The sequence below is a fragment of the Ursus maritimus genome, unplaced genomic scaffold (genome assembly GCF_017311325.1).
Source record: "Ursus maritimus isolate PB19 unplaced genomic scaffold, ASM1731132v1 scaffold_3, whole genome shotgun sequence".
Lineage (NCBI taxonomy): Eukaryota > Metazoa > Chordata > Mammalia > Carnivora > Ursidae > Ursus > Ursus maritimus.
In genome coordinates this window covers 97,645,537-97,668,336 of record NW_024425563.1, presented here as the reverse complement: position 1 = coordinate 97,668,336, position 22,800 = coordinate 97,645,537, and the positions used below count along the sequence as shown (strand labels likewise).

Below are 22,800 nucleotides of genomic sequence, written 5' to 3'. Positions count from 1 at the left end.
CTGCCTGAAATCGATGGTTCTTCAGGGGTGGCCCCCACACCTGCAGCAGAAGAAACTGGAACGTACGACTGTTTATCTCCAGGTGGAATTCAAGCCCCATATTGGGCATAATGGTTACTTTTTACAAAATGCAAATTCTCAGGCCCCCGGCCAAATCTTCCAGGTTAGGAACTCCAGCAGGGGTGCCCAGCAGGTCTGTGTTTAGTAAGACCTGGAAGCCATTCTGATGCTCACCAGGGTTTAGCTGGGTGAAAGGTGCACCCTGGAGTCCGGGCTCCCACCTGAGCACAGTACCTGCCTGCATCATACCTGCAGCACCTAGCGACCCTCATTGTCCCTGCGTTGGCAGCCCCAGGTCCTGGGAAGTTGAATCATAAAAAAAGGAGAGTCCAGAATGACTAGAAGTGCGCAGTTGAAAGAGCCAGGGAGGTATCCACAGTGCAAGTGGAGAATAGCTAGACAGGGGGTTGTGTGGGGAGCTTGACTTCTGTTCTGGGTACAGGGGATCTAGAACACGGAAGTCTAGGAGAAGCCAACCACCTCGGTTGGGTTTGTACGTCTGTTATTCTTTACAACCTCCTAGCTGCTGAAGGTCAATGACACTATATACTTAGAAGGGTCTCAGCTTCAACAAGCTTAATTAGAAGATTTCATAATTATCAAAGGCACCAGGCCAGGATTTGAAGAGGCAGTCTCTGAGGAAAGATGAAAGGATATGCAGTCAGACTAGCCTTAGGCACGAGTCAAGGCAAATTACAAAAATTACACTTTCTCCTTTTTTTTTTTTTAAGACTTCATTTATTTATTGTTGAGAGAGAGAAACAGTGCACAAGCAAGGGAGGGGCAGAGGGAGAGGGAGAAGCAGAGTCCCCCTGAGGGCGGAGCCCAAAGTGGGCCTCGATCCCAGGACTCTGAGATCATGACCTGAGCCAAAGTTAGATGCTTAACCAACTGAGCCACCCAGGCGCCCCAGCTTTGTCTATCTTGTTAAGAGATTATCAATACTTCCAGCAGCATTGAGGTATATTTTAAATACCATAAAACTCACCCATTGTAAGTATACAATTTAATAATTTTAGTAAATTTATTTCATTGTGTAACTATCATAACAACCCAATTTATAAAATTTGATCACCTCAGTAAATCCCCCCATGGCCGTTTGCAGAGAATTCCCTCTCTGACCCCAGGGCTAGGCCACCAGTGAGGGGATTTCTCCCTATGTAAATCTGACTACTCTAGACCTTCCAAAAAAAAAATAGAATCATACAGCAGGTTGTCTTTTGTGATTGGCTTCTTTCATTTAGAGTGATATTTTCAAGGTTCATTCCTTTGTTGTAGCACGTATCATTACTCATTTTTTTATTGGTGAATTATATTCCATGTCGTGGTTATACCACATACTGTTCATACATTTACTAGTTAGTGGACATTTGGACTATTTCCATTTCTTTCTGTTTTGGTTAGTAGGCATAATACTGCTATGAACATTTACATACACATCTTTATGTGGACATATGTTCTCAATTTTCTGGGACATAACAGTAAGTTTTTGTTAAGTATTATAAGTTTTTTGTTTACAGTGCTTGTTACTTCTGTTGAATTCTGTTGTGCTCAAAGAACATACTTTATGTGATGGTCCTTTATATTTATATATTAAGACTTATTTTATGACCTGACAAATGGTCTGCCCTAGAGAATGTCCACCTGCACTTGTAAAGAATTCTTCAGTGACCGGGAGCCATTTTCTACACATCTGTCAGGTCAAGTTACTCTAGTGTCATTCAAGTCTTCTATACCCTTGCTAATTTTCTGTCTAGTTTTTCTATGAATTATCGGATGGCTTGTTGAAATTTCTAACTACAATTATTTGAAGTTTCTATTTCTCTTTTGAATTGTGTCAGTTTTTACCTTATGTATTTTGGGGCTGTGTTATTAACTGCATATACATTTTTATTTATTTTCTGCAAGTGTCCTGGATTTTAATCTTCTGTTCCTCTCTGACTACCTTTTTTAAGTTAGATAAATATTTTTAGTGTGCCATGTTTAATTCTTTTGTTGATTTTAATTACTGTTCTAAGAATTAAAATATGCATCTCAATTTATCACAATCTCCTTTAGAGTAATTCTAATTTCACTAAAACAGGGAATCAAATTTTTTTTTTCTCATGTCTTTGCACGAAGAATAGGCCCTGTCACAAAACTGCAAAGTTATGGAAGAAGTGGGGAATGGCAGTACTCAAAACGAAGTGAGAAGACATGTCTCTCTGATCAGTGGAAGGAGGAGACAGACACTGAGGTCCAAGGAGAGTTGGGAATCCCCATTATGCTTTTCTCTCTTTTTTATCTCTCAACTTTGCTTTTATATGTTGGAGTTTTTTAGTCATTTATCACATTTATGTGTTGCAGTTTTTCCCATGTATATGGGCTGCTTTTCCCTGGCTTAATAAGTGTTTGATGAAGAGGGATTCTTAATTTTAACAAAGTCCAATTTACCAATTCCTTTCATCATGGTTAATGTTTTTAGTGTCCTTTTAAATTCATCTTTGCCTACTCAAAATCATAACAATGGTCTTTTATGTTTTCCTCTAAAAGCATTATTATTATTTTTTACATTTCCTTCCTTCCTCCCTCCCTCTTTTCTTTCTTTCTTTCTTTCTTTCTTTCTTTCTTTCTTTCTTTCTTTCTTTCTTTCTTTCTTTTCCTTCCTTCCTTCCTTCCTTCCTTCCTTCCTTCCTTCCTTCCTCCTTTCCTTTCCTTTCCTTTCCTTTCCTTTCCTTCCCTCCCTCCCTCCCTCCTCCCTTCCTTCCTTCCTTCTTTCCTTCCTTCCTTCCTTCCTTCCTTCCTTCCTTCCTTCCTTCCATGGTCTCACTCATATGTGGAACATAAGGGATAGTGCAGAAAGGGAGGGAAAACTGAATGGGAAGAAATCAGAGAGGGAGACAAACCATGAGAGACTCTGGACTCTGGGAACCAAGCTGGGGGTTACAGAAGGGAGGGGTTGGGGGATAGGGTAACCAGGTGATGGGTATTAATGAGGGCACATGAGGTGATGAGCACTTCATATTATACTCAACTAATGAATCACTGAACACTACCTCAATAACTTTCATATTTAAATGCTGTCTGGAATTGATTTTGTCTGTACAGTGTGAGGTAGAAGGTACCTTATACCTTATATTTAATCAGCCTAGCACTATTTATTGGAAAGGTCTCCCTACCCCACTGTACAGCAGTGCCACCTTAATTGTACATCTAGTGATCTTTTTATCTGTGTATTTTCTGATTCTATTCTGAAGCCAGTTGTCTGTCTTTTTATCTTCGAGACAATATCACAGAATGTTAATTACTTTCATAGCGTACATTTTCCAGCTTTGTTGTTCTCCTTCAGCGTTTCACTGGCTAGTCTTTAACTTTTATATTTCCATGTGGATTTTAGAATCAGTTTGGTAATATCCACATGTGTACACACATATACAACATCATTGTTTTTTGTTTGGTTGGTTGGTTGGGTTTTTTGTTTGTTTTTACTGGAATTGTGCTGAAACAAGAGATTACTTTGAGGCAGACTGACATTTTTACATTATTGACTTTTCCAATTATGAACATGCTAGATTCTTGCATTTACTTAGGGCTTCTTTAATTTCTCTCAATAAAGCTTTAAGATTTTTAACTGTGGCAATCTTGCCAAATTTTGTCAGATTTACTTCTAAGTATTTAATATGTATGATGTTATTTGAAAGTTTTATTATTTTATTATTTTTTTAATCTTTTGTTTCCCTTCTTCTTTTATTTAAATTCAATTAATTAACATATACTGTCTTATTAGTTTCAGAGGTAGAGCTCAGTGATTCATCAGTCTTATGTAACACCCAGTCCTCATTACACAACATGCCCTCTTTATTGTCCATCACCCAGTTGCCCCATGCCCCCACTACCCCTCCACTCCAGCAACCCTCAGTTTGTTTCCCATGAGTAAGAGTCTTTGGGACACCTGGGTGGCTCAGTTGGTTAAGCGTCTGCCTTCAGCTCAGGTCATGATCCCAGGGTCCTGGGACTGAGCCCCACATCAGGCTCCCCACTCAGCAGGAAGCTTGCTTCTCCCCTCTCCCTCTGCCTGCCGCTCCCCCTGCTTGTACTCTCTCTCTCTGACAAATAAATAAATAAAATCTTTATTAAAAGAGTCTCTTATGGTTTGTCTCCCTCTCTGACTTCAGTCTTGTTTTATTTTTCCTCCCTTCCCCTATGATCCTCTGTTTTGTTTCTTAAATTCCACACAGGAGTGAAATCATATGATAATTGTCTTTCTCTGATTGACTTATTTCACTTAGCATAATACGCTTTAGTTCCATGTCGTTGCAAATGGCAAGATTTCATTTTTGATGGCTGAGTAATATTCCATTGTAATATATAATCTCTATTGGTTGCTGGTACATAGAAACTTGGCTGATTTTTACATATTGACCTTGTACAACAATTCTGTATCAAGGATTAATTCTGATATTTGTAGTTTCCTTTATATTTTTAATGGACAAAAATCATGTCATTTTTAAATAGCAACCAAGCATTTCTAAAAGTTTGGTGTTATTTCTTTGGTAAAGACTCTGAAAAGATTCAATGGTGAGGCCGAATGAGCATAGTTTTTCCTTGTGAGAAGGATCTTGATATGAATCTGTCACACACACACACACACACACACACACCATTCAGTTCTGTCCAATTCACTGCATGTGGTTTAATTATGATCTTATCCTACTCTTTGAAATACACAAGAGAAAAAAAAAACTTGTCATTCTTGGTCAGTGTTTCTCACATATTTTTCATGAAAGTACTTCTAATAATTTGAAGTCTCAGTATTTTCCTTACAAATTTTATAAATGTTTTCATTTTCTTCTCTAAAAAGTCATATTTATTTTCTTGGGGAAATAGAACTGCAAATAACTAGTGGACCCTGGAATAATGTGGGGGTTTAGGAAATTGACCCCTGTGTAGTCAAAAATCTGTATATAACTTTTGGCTGTCCCAAAACTTAACTACTCATGGCCTACAGTTCAACCAGAGGCCTTACCGGTAACACAAAGACTTCATTAACCCATATTTTGTAATTAACACATATGCTGTACGTTGTATTCTGTACTCCTACAAGAAAGTAAGCTAGAGAAGAGAAAATGTTAAGAAAACCATGAGGCAACAAAAATACATTTATAGAACTGTCCTGTATTTATTGGGGGAAAAATCTGCATGTAAGTGGACCCACACAGTTCAAACCCATGTCATTCAAGGGTCAACTGTATCGTCAGTGGCAACGATACTGCAGTGAGATGTATACTCTAAACGCAGGGCCTCAGTGCTCTCGAAGTACCTCATACCACCTTGGGGATGCTATGCCCAGTCAGAGAACCCTAGCTGGTCCTAACAAGGCCCAGGGTCAATGTCATGCCGGCTCACGTAACACATGCAGAACGGACTCTCCTGATCCCTAATGTCACAAGTGTTCTGAGACTAAGGGGCATAAGTGGAATGAGTGCTGTGAACCTCACCTCTGAGCAAATCTGAAAGCTTGAAAGTCCATACAAATAACAGTTGCTGTCTGTATCATTGGGAAAAAGAAAACAAACAGTGCCACAGGAGCCATTTTATCAAAAGAAAATCCTTGGGAGACTGATCGGTACAAGCCACCAAAGTGAATATATTAATTCGCACTTGATTTGTGATCATTTATTTATATCCCATGCACTCTTGGTTTCAAACTTTTGCTCCTTTGACGCAAATGACTTTGGCAGCTTGCAACGGATCTGTAATTTTCCCTCTGTTGGGAGAAGGAAGTATTTAATGCTACAGGTGAAGACATTAGAGTATGCAGAGGAAGGGCCTGTTTGCTGAGATCAGGACTTAAAACCTTCGTATTCCATCCAAGCTACGGCTATCCTAGCATCTAATTTTGTGTAAGGCATTGTTTTTGATATCCTATAATCTGTGAGCCCACATGTAACATTTTCTTACGAAAACATTGTTTTGTGTGTGTGGGTGGCAGGGATGGACTACCGTAAATTATTCACTAATCACAGTTAATTATTACACAGCCTTCACGTTCGATAGAAACTCTTCTCATTTTTCAAGCCGATCTTTTGGTAAGAATTCCAAAGACCATGTACCGTTTCAAGGTCAGAAGACTATAGACAGCAGAAAGCCATTCTATCTGGGGAATATATTATATGATTAGGCTCATTTAAACTTCTTTCTACTTGGTGCTCCTGAAAATAAGAAGTTGTTGATGTTTTGACATAACTGGATCAAAACCTTTTAATACAAATCCTTCTTGAATCTGTAATCCTTCTTGAATCTGGTTTTAAAAAACGTATTTACGCTCCTTCTAAGAATTTCTAATATGTCATTCCCCAAATCCTGCCCTATTTCATCCCATGCTGTCTCTCTGAGTAAGAATCCTTAAAATTTTAGCATACACGCACCAAGAAGGAATTAATTCAAGAACAAACCAGTGACTGCCACAGCGAAGGGGGTGGGGGATGGGAGAAACAGGTGAAGAGGATTAAGACGTACAAACTTTCAGTTGTAAAATCAATGTCATGGGGACTGGAAAAAAAGAATTAATCCAGATAATTTCTAAACATAGTTCACTGATTCTCTGTCCCAACTGGGATAAATCCTCAGAGCAAACAGAACTGCAAAGAAAAATCTTGAGCTCTACTCCACAGGCTTCCTGCTGGTGTAAACAGAAGGTCTCCAGGTGTACGGTGGGAACGAACAAAGAAATAAATGTGCTAATGGTGTTGGGTTTATACAGAGATGGGGAAAGTGGGGGCAAAGAGACCAAAAGAGATAAAGCAAAAATGGCAAAACGTTCATGATAGGTAAACGTAGAGATGGGTCTACACCTGTTCATTGTACAAGCATTTCAACTTCTCTGTGGGTTTGGAATCTTTACAAAGTTTCACGGCCTAGAACTTCCTCAGAGGTTGAAATCAGATCTTCCCATCTTTTGGAAATATCCAAACACAGGTACCCTATCGAGTGCCAAAACGTTGTTTCTTATCGTGCTTGGCAAGAGAAAATACACGGTATCTTGGATACTTAAGATAACCAAATATTTGAGACACACTCAAGCCTTCCACTGAATAGCACTGACTCCATGAGAAGTTGCCTGTGCAGTGCACTCCCCTGCCCACAAGCAGGTACTGCAGCTTGGACGGGAGCCGCCCTGATCTCCTGATGGACGCCAGGTGCCCACCGGCTCCCAGCAGGCTCGCTTCCCTCCACACCCCTGCAAGTGCTGCTGGCCTCTCTACCTGCTGCCCCTTCCCCACCCCGACTCCATTCCTGCCAGTCCTAAGGGACACTCACAAAGAAAGCTGCACGGATGTCCCTCCCACCCCACAGCCAGCGGTGTGACCTTATTTGTGAAAAGCTCAGTCTGAGCTCCCAGGGTCCCTCCCCCTCGGTCTCATGGAATCTTGCCTCATGGTTTCCATTCCTCACAATGAGTGCATACAAAGCCAGCCCACCCCATAGCAAGTGCACTTCCCGGACAGCTCTGACATGGTCCACTTAGGTGCAGATGACTGCACAAGCCAAGCCTGCCTAGGGTGGCCTTTCCCCCCCAAATGCAGTGAGCTTGTTCCTCTGGCACCTACCTTCTTCCACTTACATTGGAAACTTACGTTGGAAACTTACATTCTCTCTTCTGTTTATTTATGGTTGTGGTGAAATCTGGTATCTGGGTGTACCTGGTGAAGGATATCCGTGGCACCCCACGGCCCACACAATTTTGACTGGCATGACTGCAAACACTCAGAGTCCTCCCAGTCACTAACAACAGCTGTGTCACCATCTGCCACCTACAAAGTCCACATCGCGGGGCCTCCAGCTTGGTCCAGCAACCCCCAGCGACGAGCTGACCACCTCTCGAGATTGCTCACTCCTCCTCTGAACTGCTCAGGTCAGGGAAAGGCTTCCATCTTCCTGAGCCAATCTGTGGCTTTGGCCTTGAGTGCTAACACCAGGCGCCAGGGCCACGCAGAATGCCCCCTGCCCCCAATCCCTCTTGCAGGGAAGGGACTCAAAATCTTGAAAACGTGATCATGAATCCAGAGTCAGCTCTCTTCCAACTCAACTGCTTCATCGAGCCGCCCTCTTGAGCCATCGTTAAGCCCAATGTCCCTGGGAACGCACTCTTGTCAAATACCCTCTTAAAATGGGATGCCCAGAGCCGTGCTCGGTACTTCCAGGTACAAAGTCATTCTCATTATTCAGGATGAGGAAACACTCTCCCTTATAAATTATGATCAAGGACATCCTGCCATTTCTTTTTCATGAAGCAGATGAGGCTTTTGATCTACCACGGGCTCTCACTGGAGAGGGGGTGCTCTTCCTGCCTAATTTACTTATGAAAAATATTCAATTATGTCCCAAGTTTAATTCACTTAGTAATGAAAAGTAAATGAGCCCAACCAGCATGTTTGATTTGTCTTGGAAAGAGAGAAACTGCTTTGCAAGAACAAACAAAGTTAAATTAAAATAAGTGACTCTCCTCACTCTGGAAATTGAATTTCTCCCCAAAGTGCTTCTTGACGTCGTCTATAGAACACGGGGCTGACACCAGCAAGAGAGAGCATGGCTCCGAGCAGAAAGGCTCCTGAATGTCCCCCTGGGGCCCAGCGGTCACGTGGTACGCAGGTGAGGACGTGTGGACACGCGTTCGAACACACACGCATACATCTTTCATCGACCACGAAGCAGGCAGTGAACTTGGGGTGAACCGCGAGGCGTGTGGGAGGCAGTCCCATGGTCGACATGCGTCCACCTACCGTTTTTGCAGATGGGGCAGCACTGGTCAGGCTCGTACACGGGGTCCACACACTCCGTCTGAGGACACGCGGACACTGTGCAGAGCACCTCCCCGTTGGCTTCGCAGCGGCAACGCTCACACGGAGACACCTGAAACACAAGCCCACGGTCAGGGTCAGACCTCCCGCCATCCTCCCCATACAAACTCATGTTTTCCCTCCCCCGGGACTTTCTGTGAAGACACCCAGGTGCTTTGAGAATGTAAACAGGATCCAGCCCAGTGGTTTGCAGAGTGCAAAGCCAGGGTGCTGGAGCAGAGCTGGTTTACCTCGGAAAGCCCCCTTCCCACCGCCCTGCTAGGTGCCACCCAGCTTGCCTGGGACACTGCCACACCTGAGCTGAACCGATAGCAGAGTGGGATGGCCCTGGGCGAGAGAGGAGGTACCTGGCCAGGAGGTGTCTGAGGAGGACCTCATGTAACCCTCACAGCAGCACTGAAATACCTCTATCGAATTCTCGGCCCTGTGTCCTGATGGGGAAGCAGACTCGGGGGCAGGCATTGCCAAGGGGCCTGACTCCGGGGCCCAGGCAGGTGCTCTCTCTCTCCCCCACGGCCTCCAAGACGCCCTCCCTCCACCACCCAGTGCGCTGTGGCCTTCTCTGCGCTGCACTTCCAGCCACTGGCCCAAATTCCACCTCTCGGATCATTCCAATCACGCACAGTGGCATTCCTGGATAGGGTGCCCGCCACCAACTCGATCCTGCCACAGTGACCTGCAGGCTGTGATGCGGATGATTTGTTTTTTCCTGGAAATCACCACTAGAGTGATTTTCCATCCGGGTTGACCCAGGACAGAGCAGAAACGGCATATGCAGACCAGCAGCCAGAAGCAGAAGCTGCCACGTGGAAACAGATGCTTTGAGATAGTGGAGGGGGGGTGTCAGGCTGAGCGTCCTGGGCACTTGGCACACCACGCCCTGACCAACCAGCGCTCGTAAGGGAGAGAAGGCAAGCAACACTCACGGATGCGTTCTTGGCGTGGCCAACACCGAAAATAAGAACTCACATCTGTACCAAATACACCAGCTATTTCATGAAGCGAAGGCTCAGTTTGCGTTTCAATTTAAAGGCTTTTGTTCAGCTTTAGACCACAGTCAACCTGGCTGGGAGTGAGGGCTGAGGCATAGCTGTGTGAGCGTGCGTGAGAGCGTGGGTGTGTATGTATGTGAGTCAGTGTGAGTCTGTGAGTGTGTATGTGTGAGTTGTCTGAGTGTGAGCGTGTGACTTGCAGTGTGAATGTGTGTGAGTGTGTGTATTTGTGACTGTGTATGTGTGTCAGCGTGTGAGTTTGTGACTATGTGTATGTGTGTGTGAGTGCGTATTGTGAGTGTGGGGCTCTGAGTGTGTGAATGTGTATGTGTCAGCGTATGGGTGTGTGTGATTGTGTGTGTGCACGCACGAGTGTGTTGAGTGAGTGTGTGCGAGCGAAGCTGCAGAGCGGCCCAGGATAAGTGTTGACCTGGTGTGCAGGAAGCCGCAGAAGCTGCCGCCAGTCTTGCAACAACACGAGGGCACGTTTTCCAGGAGCACCGGGGGCACCATGAGCCTTTCCTGCTACTGTGACGAACTTTGCTCTCTGCTGCTGCTGCTCTCATTTCTTTCTGCCTGCCACTAATTCCCCTGTCAACCTGTAGCATCCTTCTGTCAAGGGTGCATTTACTTAGCAAGCAGGGTAAGAAAAGGATCTGGAGTTTTAAAAGCAGAGACCTTGAGTTGCGAGCGACACGGTTCATTGCGTGTCCAAACCTTCAGAGTGAGGACGTGGACTGAAGCCACACAGCCCAGACAGGGTAGAGTAGATGGTGGGGAGCCAGGCTCCCAGCCCCAGAAGAGGTAAGGACAGTCCCATCTGGAGGGCAGGGTAGTCCGAAAGGAACAAGAGGGTCAGGAATCATTGGGGTCTGTCCCCAAGAAAGGGGCACAGCCTGGCACCGCTCCCACGCAGGCCACACTGCAGGGATGCAGGAAGAAGCGCCATTTTGGTTTGAGACTTTGAAAGAAGGGGAGACCAGGCTGCCCGCTGTCCCTAAGGAGAGCTCCTGGAAAAACCACAAAGCAGGTGCGGGTCACAAAGACTGCAGACACTAGGGCAGCAGGACGAGAGGCGGCCTCACCCGGCAGCTCCCCCACAAGGGAGCGCATCCTGGGCAAGACAGCCGGGCACCAAACACTTCCTCCCGCTCCTGGCTCCGCAAGCTCACAGTGTCCATGGCACGGAGCGAGGCTGGGATGGTGGATGGCCACAGCCCGAACTGCTACCTTCTTAAAGGCTCTGCAACTTCATCCAAAGTTGTACTGTGAGCTTTGTTATCACAGAACATTTAGAAATCCTGATTCAACTCTTTGGAGATGTGTTCATATCTCAGAAATAGGTGTTGAGGGGCGCCTGGGTGGCTCAGTCGGTTAAGCATCCGACTCTTGGTTTCAGCTCAGGTCCTGACCTCAGGGTCCTGGGATCGAGCCCCAGGTAGGGCTCCATGCACAGCGTGGAGTATGTTTGGGAGTCTCCCTCTCCCTCTGCCCTCCCCCTGCTCGCTCTCTCAAATAAATAAATAAATCAAAAAAACATGTATATGAGTTGAGGCTCAGAGGCAGGATCACCACAAGCAAGAATGTCACTCTCAGGCTTCACCTCCTGCCACCTGCTCTGCCTGTCCTTACCACACCCCCTGCCGGGCTCCTGTCCCTCGCACAGGAGGCTGACTCTGCTGAGTCTCACGCAGAGCCAGGAGGCCAAGCCCTGCCCGTCCGCTAAGAGGACACTGTGTCCACTGCAGTCCCGTGTGGGCAAAGGCCCCACACACAGTTCATAGGCCTCCTGCCTGCTCAGTCAGAGCTCCCCATCTGATCACGTTTCCGGGACCCCTCTGCCCAGGACGGGGGTCACCTAATCGATCTCTCCGGTCTCTCGTCGGTGGCCAGGTCCCAGGGCATGGGGTGGCTCCAATCCCACCCCAGAGACCTCCTGCTGGGCCCCTCTGTCCCTCTCTTTGGGTCTGGCCCTGATCGCTGAGGGTCAGGCTTCACCCAATTCTCCCCTGGAGAGCACAGGTGGAGCCGGCCCCTCCCCTCATTAAGCCCATCACCTTATTTCCCGAGCCCACGCAGCACTCATAGGGTGCAGGACAGTTTGCTAAACTGCAAACCACCACCGCTGCCACCGCCCCACAGACCCATCCAGCCACCCACGTGAACTCAGCAGCTGGCATGGGAAGACACAGCCACGTGAGCTCCGCGTCACCGAGTCACAGAGGAGAGGTGTGACAGGATGCCGTCGGACACAGGACAACCCTTCTCTGCCGCCAGTCCCACCCCACCCTGCACCCCGACTCCCACACCGGGGCTGTCGCTGGATCTGTCCGGGTCCTCAGGAGACCACCTTCAGCTCAGGCTCCACTAGAGGGACCCGCCAGGCACTCCCCTGGCTGAGATGGGGGGAGGCTGCTCCGGAAGCTGCAGCCCATAATCTGGCGGGGGCTGTGGCCTCAACACAGGGCTTGGGTCAGCAGTCATGGGCCCAGCTGGCATTCCGGGTGCCCGTGACCCTCTCTCTGGCTCATTTCATCACGCCACATGTATGGCTGGAGCCCCACCCACGCGGCGGCAGGTGCAGGCCGCTGACTCCAGCAGCCCCGACTCTGGTGGAGGTTTGCCTGCCCCATCAGAGGATTCTGACTCTAGCCACCAGGTCGGAGCAGCCCCAAAGCTGCAGGGTCCTCACCCACCAGCACGAGCAGCAGATGGCCTCCCGCCATCCCCTGTTCTTTGTCCCACCGTGGAAGCTAAAAGTGAGTGTGCTCCGTGCATTGCTGTGTCCGGGACCCGCAACATGAACTTGAGAGGCACATTCCTGCAGTCAGACAAGGCACTTCTTTCTCTTCTTCCAGAACTGTTTGGTCCCAAAAAGACATTTCACCGGGGGTAACCTAACTTTGAAACAGTCGCCCCTCTCGTTAGCAAATCACAGCCTACTTTCTGCATAGCATGCCTTATACAGAAATTCCCTTCTCTGCAATTCTCCAGTTACAAACCCAAGTTCTGAAAAGACAGAATTTAGACGCACAGCCTAGGAGAACAACCGGGCATGTGAGGAAAAGTCCCCATTCTCGAGGTCCCCACTGGGTGCTAGGAGAGGCAGGACTTGTGTTGGGTGAAGAGAATAGGAACTGGGAGCGAGATGAAAGACAAGGTCTGTGGTATCCGTTCATTCACCCCCGTTAGCAAGACCGGCAGCAGGTCAGGCACCCTGGGGCCGGCCTCAGACCCAGGGTCCAGGCTGAGGGCGCTGGCCTGGCTTACTCGGCCACACTGCTTACCCAGTCAAATGATTCTCTTCAATGTGGACCCAAGAAATTTACCCTCAAACCTGAGGCAGAGCAATGAAGGACCGACCCGTCTGAGCGTGTTCTCAGGGAGTCAACTACAAACACAACGGCTAGCAAAGAGCTATTAACTTGGGGGTGCCTCAGAATTAGACCCTCTTAATGCTCAGTAATTATGCACATGTCTATACCGCAGGTACAGCGGCTGTAAGGACCATAAAATAAAGATTGCGCCTATTTCTAAACAAATAAGTAGGAACAGGAACCATAATTTATAGGTGAGACGATTCTCAAACGTGAGAAGACGCCCACTCAAATGGATATTGCTTAAATCGAGTGCCCCGTACAAATTCGAGATCTATACGAGAGTGGGACAGAGGTTGAGTGGGACGCTTCTAAATGAGGAGTATATAAGCAGCTTTGTAGTTTATCACGTATATTTTACATTAATGAACTCAGTTGCAATGAGGCGCCGATCTGTAGGACGCACTGCCTTGTATAATTTTGTCACTGTGATTATAATTATTATCACCACGAGAAGGACCAGGCTCTGAAATATTGCAGAAAGTGCTCTGAATAGGGAATCCTGGTCTTGTCTGTGTCCCAGATCTCTTTCCACCTGGGAGGGCAGAAACTCATTGCATCCTTCCTTCCCAAATTTGTTTACCATCTACCAGAAGACGCACCTTCTTTCCTCAAATCCAGCTTACACACACCATCCTGTTCGGTGCTGCCAGAAAGGGCCACTGGTGGGGTGAGAGGCAGACAATGCCGTGTGTCACCAGAAGCCTGTTGCCTGAATGGCAGCCATTGCTGTATTCCAAACTGGAACTTTCTACTGTGATTGCTGGAGAAGGTGCCATGAAATCCCCTTGCCACCAAATGCACGGGCTCCTTGTGGCCAGGGAACAATTCCAGGCTGGACGCAGATGCTTCCTTAGGAACAGACAAATGGGAGGCAGAAAATCCCCGAACAGGGGTGCCTAGGTAGCTCAGTCGTTAAGCGTCTGCCTTCCACTCAGGGCATGATCCCAGGGTCCTGGGGTCGAGCCCCGCATCGGGCTCCCTGCTGCACTGGGAGCTTGCTTCTTCCTCTCCCACTCCCCTGCTTGTGTTCCCTCTCTTGCTGGCTGTCTTTCTCTGTCAAATAAATAAAATCTTTAAAAAACTACAGCCATGTGCACTTTAAAAAAAGAAAAAAAGAAAAAAAAAAGAAAATTCCTGAACAACTGTAACATTTTCATAGATGGGATTAATTTCCACACAGAAAAGAGAGAAAAGAGGACCTAATAGCTTAGAAGCTTCACAGTGAAAACCGTTCACCATCGGATAAAATCTCCCCGTTTCTGTTCCCTCCATTGGCAGAGGTGTTCCGGTAATAACCCCCAAACTGTGGGACTCTGCAATGACATGAAGTAAGATTAACAGGACAGCAAAGAAGGACGCTGAAATCTGGACTTCCCTCTATCTTCCTCCCCCCGCCATGCTTCCCTTCCTTCTAAACCCCTTGAATTCTCCCAGGCGCACTGGCTTAGAGCACAGACTCTCTAGCACCGAGAGCCTTGATCCCAGGCTGCAGGTGAGCGGCAGGACAGCTCAAACCTAGGGCCATGTCTCCGTCACATCTGGGGTTGTTACAGTAACAAATATCCAGGCTCACTAGATATGGACGGAATCAAGAAAGAGATGGCCAGAAAGAGCTGAAATGAACTTGCATGGCACATTAGGAAAAACACGAAAAATAAAATTTACAGCTTTGCCACAAGAAAAGTCACTCAGCACCTCATGAACGGCTGCACTAGGATCAGACGCCCACCCCTGGGGGCGAGGGAACAAAGACAAATCTTTCCACTGAGAGCGATCGGATTTGGATGACACTTGTAATCCACAAACGGGAGAGAAGGTTCGGTCCCCTGCGGGACGTGAACGCTAAGGCAGCGACTTCACAGAAGGGACCCGAGAACGGGCAAACCACTGTAGGGAACTGAGGATCTCGATGCGTGCCTGAGATCAGAACGCAGAGCCTCCAGATTCTGAAGGCGTCGAGTCCCAAACCCAGGGGACAGACGTCACACATGCTCTCCTGGCTACAGATTTTTTAACTGCTCTAACTCTGTTTGCCAGGCTTGCCTTTAAAGAGCACAAATTTGTACTGAGCAGCTGGGGATTCAGACTCCGTTACTCAACCAGTGAACAACCTTCTTTTCAAACCCAAATACGGAAGATACAAGGTCTGGACACGTGCATCCTGCAGATTGGGGATGATGGACACACAGGTCCTGGGACAGAGACACCAGGACCGGCCTCCCCGGGTCCCACTGCCAGCCCCCCACCCCCTGCACAACCCCACAGGCTCCTTGCCCTGCAGAAAACTGCACACTCGAGGACAGATACGAAAAGATCTCTACCGCTCACCTCAGTACTTGTTCTGGCTGGGAGTTGAGGCAGAAACAAGTGAAAGAGAAACTAACAGAATCGAAGAAAGTCACAGACACTGATATAACTGGGTGCCTAGTAAGAAATTTCAAGGCGAAGTTGTGGCTTCTGGTTGGAATAAGAGGAAAGATGGTTAAGGAAGGTGAGGAGGATGGGACAAGTGGAGAAGAGGGACGGCCATAGAGACGGGGAGGGTGCAGGGAGGGGCCTCACAGCCAGACAGCCAAGTGGGGATCCTGAGAGCATGGGGACGGGTCAGCTGCAGAGAGCAGAAGGGAAGCCCACAGCCACAGCCCCGGGGGGTTGGGCAGCACAACACCCCCCTCCCGGCCACACGGAAGCCCCTGGCACAGGGGGCCACCTCTACCCGGGACAAGGTGCCTTTCCCAACGTTGTGAGGCTACGTGAGCTCCCAGCACCGTCTTGGGAAGAATGAAAGGAAATGCTTCTTCCAAGGAGAGAACTCCAGAAATGCTGAGTAATTACCCCCAAATGATGAGATGCCTAAGACCTCAAAGGACCACGCTTTCCACCATCAGCAGACATGGGGAGCCACAGCATGGAAGGACGCCTTCGAAAGCTGAGTGTTTTGTGCATCTGAGTTTTGTTTACACATCCTGACCCTGTTATGGAATTAATCCAATGACGGAGAATTAAGCCACAAGTTGTCAGAGGCACCAAGCAAAAAGGCTGGTCGCTGACAGCGGTCTTTGCTCGGCCCAAGAGCGGCTTCCCTGAAAGTCACTGTCACATTTCGGTCACCAGATGGCGGAAGCGTCCTTTCCAGCGGCTGAGCCTGTTTCCCAAGCGCCTGGTGTCCCATTTGTTCCTTAGCAAGATGCACGTAGAGGGAAATCACAGAGTCCGCGACTATGTAAACCAGCAGGTCTTATTAGCTTCCGATCGCCTGGAGCTGTGCTATTTGGGAGCAGGAGAAAAATGCAGGAGTGCTGCCTTTCAATGTGCTTTGCTTTTTTCTTTCTTTTTTTTTTTTTCTTCTGATTTGAAACACACCCACAGGTCTGGTGCATTGCCAAGAACTACACAGCAAGTCCCAGGAGCGGCGCGAAGGCGGGGTCCAGGCGGACCACCAGGCCACTCAGGTATGATCGTCACGAATGCGCTGAATTCACCCCGCGGCCTCTCACTGGCCTCTCCCGACTCCCAGCAAGACCCTGGGACCGGGACAGTGCTGTCACTTCGAACTAAATCTTTCCCCAAGGCTACCTCAGGTTCCCTACCTGAAACTGTCTTATTAAACCAGCCAAGGCACTGCAAAGCTCCGTCTCCACGCGGGACAGCAGCAGGGTCCTGCAGGGACACTGAGGCTCCTGCTGGACCTCGTCCTCCAGACTCCCTCCACCACTCAGGGCAGCAGAAACAGCTCTGGACGCCTGCGTGCCCCTCTGTCCTCCCTTCTGTGCCCTGAAGTGAATTAGGCTTGATCCTCGGCCCCCTTCCAGCCTCCAACACGAGCCCCTGACCACACAACAACAGAAAGATCAGTTTTTTGTTCCCTTTATCTTTCCACTCTCTGTCAGAGAGCGGATTTGCACACAAAGGGACTTAATTAAGAGCTGTCCCCAGAAGCGGTCCGCTTTCCAGTCTTGGGAAGAAAACCACCCTGTCTACCGCACAACAGATTGACAACACAACAGTCGGACAACCCAGCGCCTCATCAAAGAGTGACTTCTCTTTCTTTATGGATTAGCTTGCAGCGAGACCGTCTAAGAATGCCTTTCCTATCCTCTTGTGACACATTCCCTCAGATTAATACAGAGCAGGTGGGGTCTCACCTAAGAGAGGGGGAAAATGCCGGCAGGGTTTACATGGTGTCTTCCACTCCACGGCCAACAGTTGAGTGGCTAAGACAAAAATGAGGAAGATTATTCCTTCTGGGCTAAAGATCCAGACCTGGGGAACATTCTGGAATGCCCCGACCTGACAGATTACACGGTCAGATCAGAGGCAGCCGAAAGTATGCCGGCCTCCTGCATGTTTGTGTCCCCCCAGAGTTCATAGGTTGGAGCCTTCACCCCCAATGGGATGATATTAGGGGGTGGGGATGTTACGAGCTGCGGTCAGGAGGCTGGGGCCCCAAGGTGGGATTAGTGCCCTTCGAAGGAAAGGAAGAGCCTGGCGATCACTTTGGACTTTCTCTCCACCGTGGGAGGACGCACGAAGAAGGTGGCCATCTTGGAGCCTCAACAGAACCAGATCCCCTTGGCACCCTGGTGTCGGACTCCCAGCCAGCATCCGTCTGGAGGCACATGCGTGCTCACAGTGGGCCAGCCCCTGGCCCTCTGCACACAGAGCAGGGCAAGGAGAGAGGAGGAGCCATGACCACAGGCAGCAGGAACCACAGGAGGCCCCTGTCCTCCCACCCCAGGAGCAGGTGATGTTGAGATCTTGATGGAGTTACTTTAGTAGGTATTCTGCTCATTCACAGATTCCTAAACTAAACCCTTAATAGAAGGGACACAGTCCTAATTGGGCTCTAACCCTACCTGGGCATAGACTGGGTCAATAATGTCCCTGTGAAAAATGTCCTTAAAGCCAAACTCCTCTGTGTTGACAATGAGAAGATCGAAACCCTCTTGTTTTAGAGTTAGAGTGAGGGGTGAAAGAGATGTAATCCCTGAGAGAAAGAAACAGAGAGCTTGGTCCTCCCTTCATAAAGGATTAAAATCAAATGTCTTCCAAAGAGTAGGCTTTTAAAAAGTGGGTATGAGGGCCTGACATGGGATCAGTTCTCTCTAGGATTATAAACTCAAATTTTTTCAGGGGCATGTCAGGTAAGGAAACAAGGTGGTAAACAAGTGCACAATAGGGAGTGGTGGGGACTGTGACAAACTTGAAAGAAACAAATCACTGAAACCAAGGGGCATACTTGTCCCAACACACACACACGCACACGAACACACACACATGCCAGAAGAAAGCTAAACCACGTTGCTCATTTTGGCATTCCTCATTTGAGATGACACTTAATAACGCTCATCTTCAGTGGGGAGGAATGAAGACGACCAAAGGATTGTGTCCATTTCCTCTGCCCAAAGCTGGCCAGGCTCCAGTAACAGGGCTCACACTCCCCAACTGTCAGGTGGCCACACAGACACCTGTCTGGACAGCATCTGAGGTCAGAGTCTGGCAGCCTTGAAACTCTGTTCAGTGTCTGTCAGCTGCCAATTACCCGGAAGGTGCTGGCCTGTGGCCTGAGCCCGGGCCAGCGGGCACTGTCGGCTCACTCCTTTGGCCCCGCATTCTTCCTGAAGCTGAGCCTCTTCCAAAGGATCCTGGAATTACAACAGGGCACTGACAGCCGTTTCTCCAGTTAATGAAGTCCCTCTCCGTGGGGTTTTCGGTTTGGGTGAAGAAGACACCGCAGGGCTCTCTCACAAGAAGCATTCTCTGGGCTCAGGCACAGGTGGCATGGTGCCCGAGGGCTGACCATGAAGTTCTGCCAGCTGCCCCTTGCTGTCACCAAGAGCAAGAAGAGCTTTCTTCCTTGGCGTCCTGGAGGGCACGAGGACCAGAGGGGAACTCGGCCGTCAGCAGGAGGTAACCTGAGCCAAGAGGCTGACATCAGAGCCCAGCTCGTGCCTCAGGCTGCCTGCGTCCCTTGCTCCACACAGGGCCGCGGAAAGGCAGTGGCCTTGTCAGATTTCTTTCTGTTCCAACCTACGCACCCGACATGTCTGCGTGTGTGACATGGCAAAGCCACCAGCGGACTGAGGCACAGGTGCGCAGGGCAGACTTGCCCTATGAGACAAGAGACTGCTGGCATCCTGCCCACCTGAGGACTCCCTGCACTGTGGCTGTGGGGACAGAGATGCCACCATGACAGCCTGTCCACTGGCCGAGGGCTCTGTATCCCCAGAACATAACTGTCAACTATTCAAGAGTGTGACAAGCTGTGCACAGCTATCCCTTCTGACTCCTGAACGGGAATTAACAAATTTTGTCTGCTTTAAGCCTCTACGGAGATATTGAGATACCTTTTCCAAAGTCACATGAGATTTGAAAGTAAAATATAAGTAAGAAATTGTTTTTAAAGCTGAACGAGGGAAATACATTAGTGTAGGCTGTCAACCTATGGGAAGAGCAAAGGGACCATATGGAAGGATGGGTCCATCTGGTAGATTTTGATAGAGACAATACTATTTACTTCTGAGCTACCTAGGGGACCACAGGTACCGAGAGCCAAGCAAGAGGGGAATATAACCTTGAAGTGACCTGAATGTGATCACTGGAAGGGCAGGAAAAAGCACCCACAGGTGATGGGAGCTTGGTGGTGCCTTGACCAACAGCCCTGGAAAGTAGGAGGGACCTTTGGAACTGCTCACTTATGGCATGATTCAGCCTAAAGCTGAGCTAGCTGGGACCCCCATAATAAATTTTTTCAAGAACATTTAGTTATATATAATGGCATTCCTGTTTGTTCAAGGATAAAGTTCCCAACTCAAAATTCAGCCTGGAGACCATCCCTTCCTTAGGTAGTCTACAGTCGGGGTGTTCCACGTCAGCACTCCTGACTTTGGTTGTCAGGGGATACTCTGCATCCCGCAGGACTTTGGCAGCATGTCTGGCCTCTACTCGCTGGGCCTCAGTGGCCTCCCAACCGCGCCCAGTTATGACAACCAAAAATGTCCCCATACATTGTAAATGTCCCCTCAACATGACCCCCAGTTGAGAACCACTGGTCTACACTTCAGTGAGCAATAAGTTTTCTTCCATTCCTTCTTGACTGTGGCTTAGCTTCCAGGGTCCTGTTCCTCCTTCCTGAATTTCATCCTTTGCACTGCATTTTGAAGTTCTTTCAGTAACAGTCTGTTTGATGGCATGCTCTATTTTTGTTTAAAAGTATCTTCGATCGGGACGCCTGGGTGGCTCATTTGGTTAAGCATCCGACTCCTGATTTTGGCTCAGGTCGTGATCTCGAGGTTGTGAGTCTACTTGGGATTCTCTCTCTCTCCCTCTGTCCCTTCCCCACTCATACTCTCTAAATAAATAACTAAATGCAATCTTAAAAAAATAAAAATATCTTCATTCAGGCTCCTTCCTGAAGGATAGTTTTGCTGGATACATAAATTGAATTAACTCTTCTTTTCTCTTTGCTCTTTAAAGATGTTCCTCTTCTGTTTGGGGTCTTCTACTGTTGACAAGAAGTCAGCCGTGCCCATAGTTACTGTTGTTTTGCAGGTCAAGTCTTTTCTTTCTGGCTGCTCTGAAAATCTTTTGTCTTGGCTGTTCTGCCATCTCACTAGGATATGGCTAGGGGGCAGGATGTCCTTTTGTTTATCTTTCTTTAGATTCGTGGGGATTCCCGAATCCACAAATAGCAGTCTTTCAAGTAGAATGTCTGGGACACTATCCCCTCATTTCTCTCCCTATTCCCTACTACCCCTTCCAGAATTCTGATCTGATCCATATTAAATCTTCTCTCCCCGTCCTCACGTATCAAAACATCTCCTCCCTATGATCCGTCTGTGCATCTGTGTTTCACCCTGGGTGACTTCTTTAAATCTGTCTGCTGGTTTGCTGAATTGTCCCATAAACTACCTGATGTGCTGTTGAACCTCCCACTGAATATTCATTCAAACTATTGGATCATTCTTTCATACAACTTCTACCTGACTCCTTGTCAAAGCTGACTAGCATTGGGAATATGCTTGTTTTGTTTACCCACACAGTTTATTTCAACATATATATTTTTGCATATTAAGTAGTCTTGTTTATATCTCAACATCTGGGTCTTATCGGACTATGCTGGTCTCAGCGGACCCTTGCTTTTGACTCCGCTCCTTGTGTGTAATTTTCATTCTGTTGTCGCATTCCTTGGAACACTATCTGTGGGGGTACTTTGCAGCCTGGGTGAAGTGTGCATTCCTCCTGGGAGCATTTGCTTCTGTCAGATACCTGTGGCCCCTTTAAACAAAAATATCCCATCTGGACTTTTTGGACCACTCAGGGAAGCATGCATATGGGCTTCATGGTCATAAGAGAGTGCATGCACTAGAGACAGCAAATACTCAGCGCAAAACTGTCAGCTCTACTCAGCCCTGAGGCCCATCTGGGGTGGTCTGTCTGCACTGTCCCCTTGCAGGACATGCTCTTCAGGGGATCACAGCCTTATGAGACACATCCTGATCTGATGCTCTCCCCTTGGGGCCCTGGGCTTGTTATGTGCCCCAGCCTGGCCACGAGTACCCAGGGCCTGGGACCCAGGCATCAGGGGACGCTCTCTGATGACCGCAAGGCTGACTGCAAGGCTGACTTTCCTCTCTTGAGTCTACCTCCAGGGATTAATTTCTCTCTCTTTTTTTTTTTTCCCATTTCAGCTGTGCTTTTAAGAAAATGTGTTTTATATGAAATCTGGAATTTCAAGAGTTTGGTAAGTGGTAGGTTTTCAGGCTATCATTCTTCCATATTGCCAGGCAAGCAGTGGTCTCACCATGTTTAAAGCAAAATCATTTCTGGAAATGCTCAGAGCCATGTGGCATCTTAATTTTCCATCCTTATGCCTTTCTACAGGCCTAGGGCTTCCGAGAGAACTCACAGGGCCATGGGCAGATGCCTGACATCATCCTTTTCTGCAGATTCGAAAGGCACTCCATGTCCTGGCCGCACCCCAGTGCCCGACAGAAATAGAATGAGAAGTGAAATCCAGCTGGCAGGATCTCAGGCTTGGAACAGAAGCAGCAAAAAAAAGGATTTCCAGCTATGTGGTCAGAACCATACCACGAAGGATGGCTATAGGGTATGTAGGCTGGGGTGGAAAACCGTAACCTCTACCCAAACTCACAACTGTTCTATTTGAGACAGACTCTTATCTCTTCCCCAGACACCTGCCCCAGGATTGCTCGGTCATTTAAAAACAAACCATCAGCCACAGAGTCTAGGTGGGCAGTTTCTCCCTGCGTACCCTGCAGAGCCCCATGATGGTCCTCGCAGCCCATCACACACTCTCGGGTCACTGCCTGTTTACTGGACACACTCCAAAGCCTTCCATTAGGTCTCCAGCATCTTGTCCAATGCTTGGCAACCATTTGTCCAAAAAAAATTTTTTTTGAATTAAAAAAAGCAAGAATAGATTTTTGTTGGGATTTATCCGAGTCGGAGATGCCATCCACCGAGGAAATACGTTTGGACAAGCCACAGAGAGCCCCCCCCCCCCCG

The 22,800-nt window shown here is 48.0% G+C and overlaps 1 protein-coding gene across 1 annotated transcript in view; it reads right to left on the bottom strand.

The window, feature by feature from the left end:
• VWC2 (von Willebrand factor C domain containing 2) overlaps positions 1–22,800 on the bottom strand; it is a 124,405-nt gene that overhangs the window by 93,997 nt on the left and 7,608 nt on the right. The window contains exon 2 of the mRNA XM_008703580.2: positions 8,823–8,952. Coding sequence (XP_008701802.2) covers positions 8,823–8,952 — 130 coding nt within the window. The remainder of the gene's footprint in view (positions 1–8,822; positions 8,953–22,800) is intronic.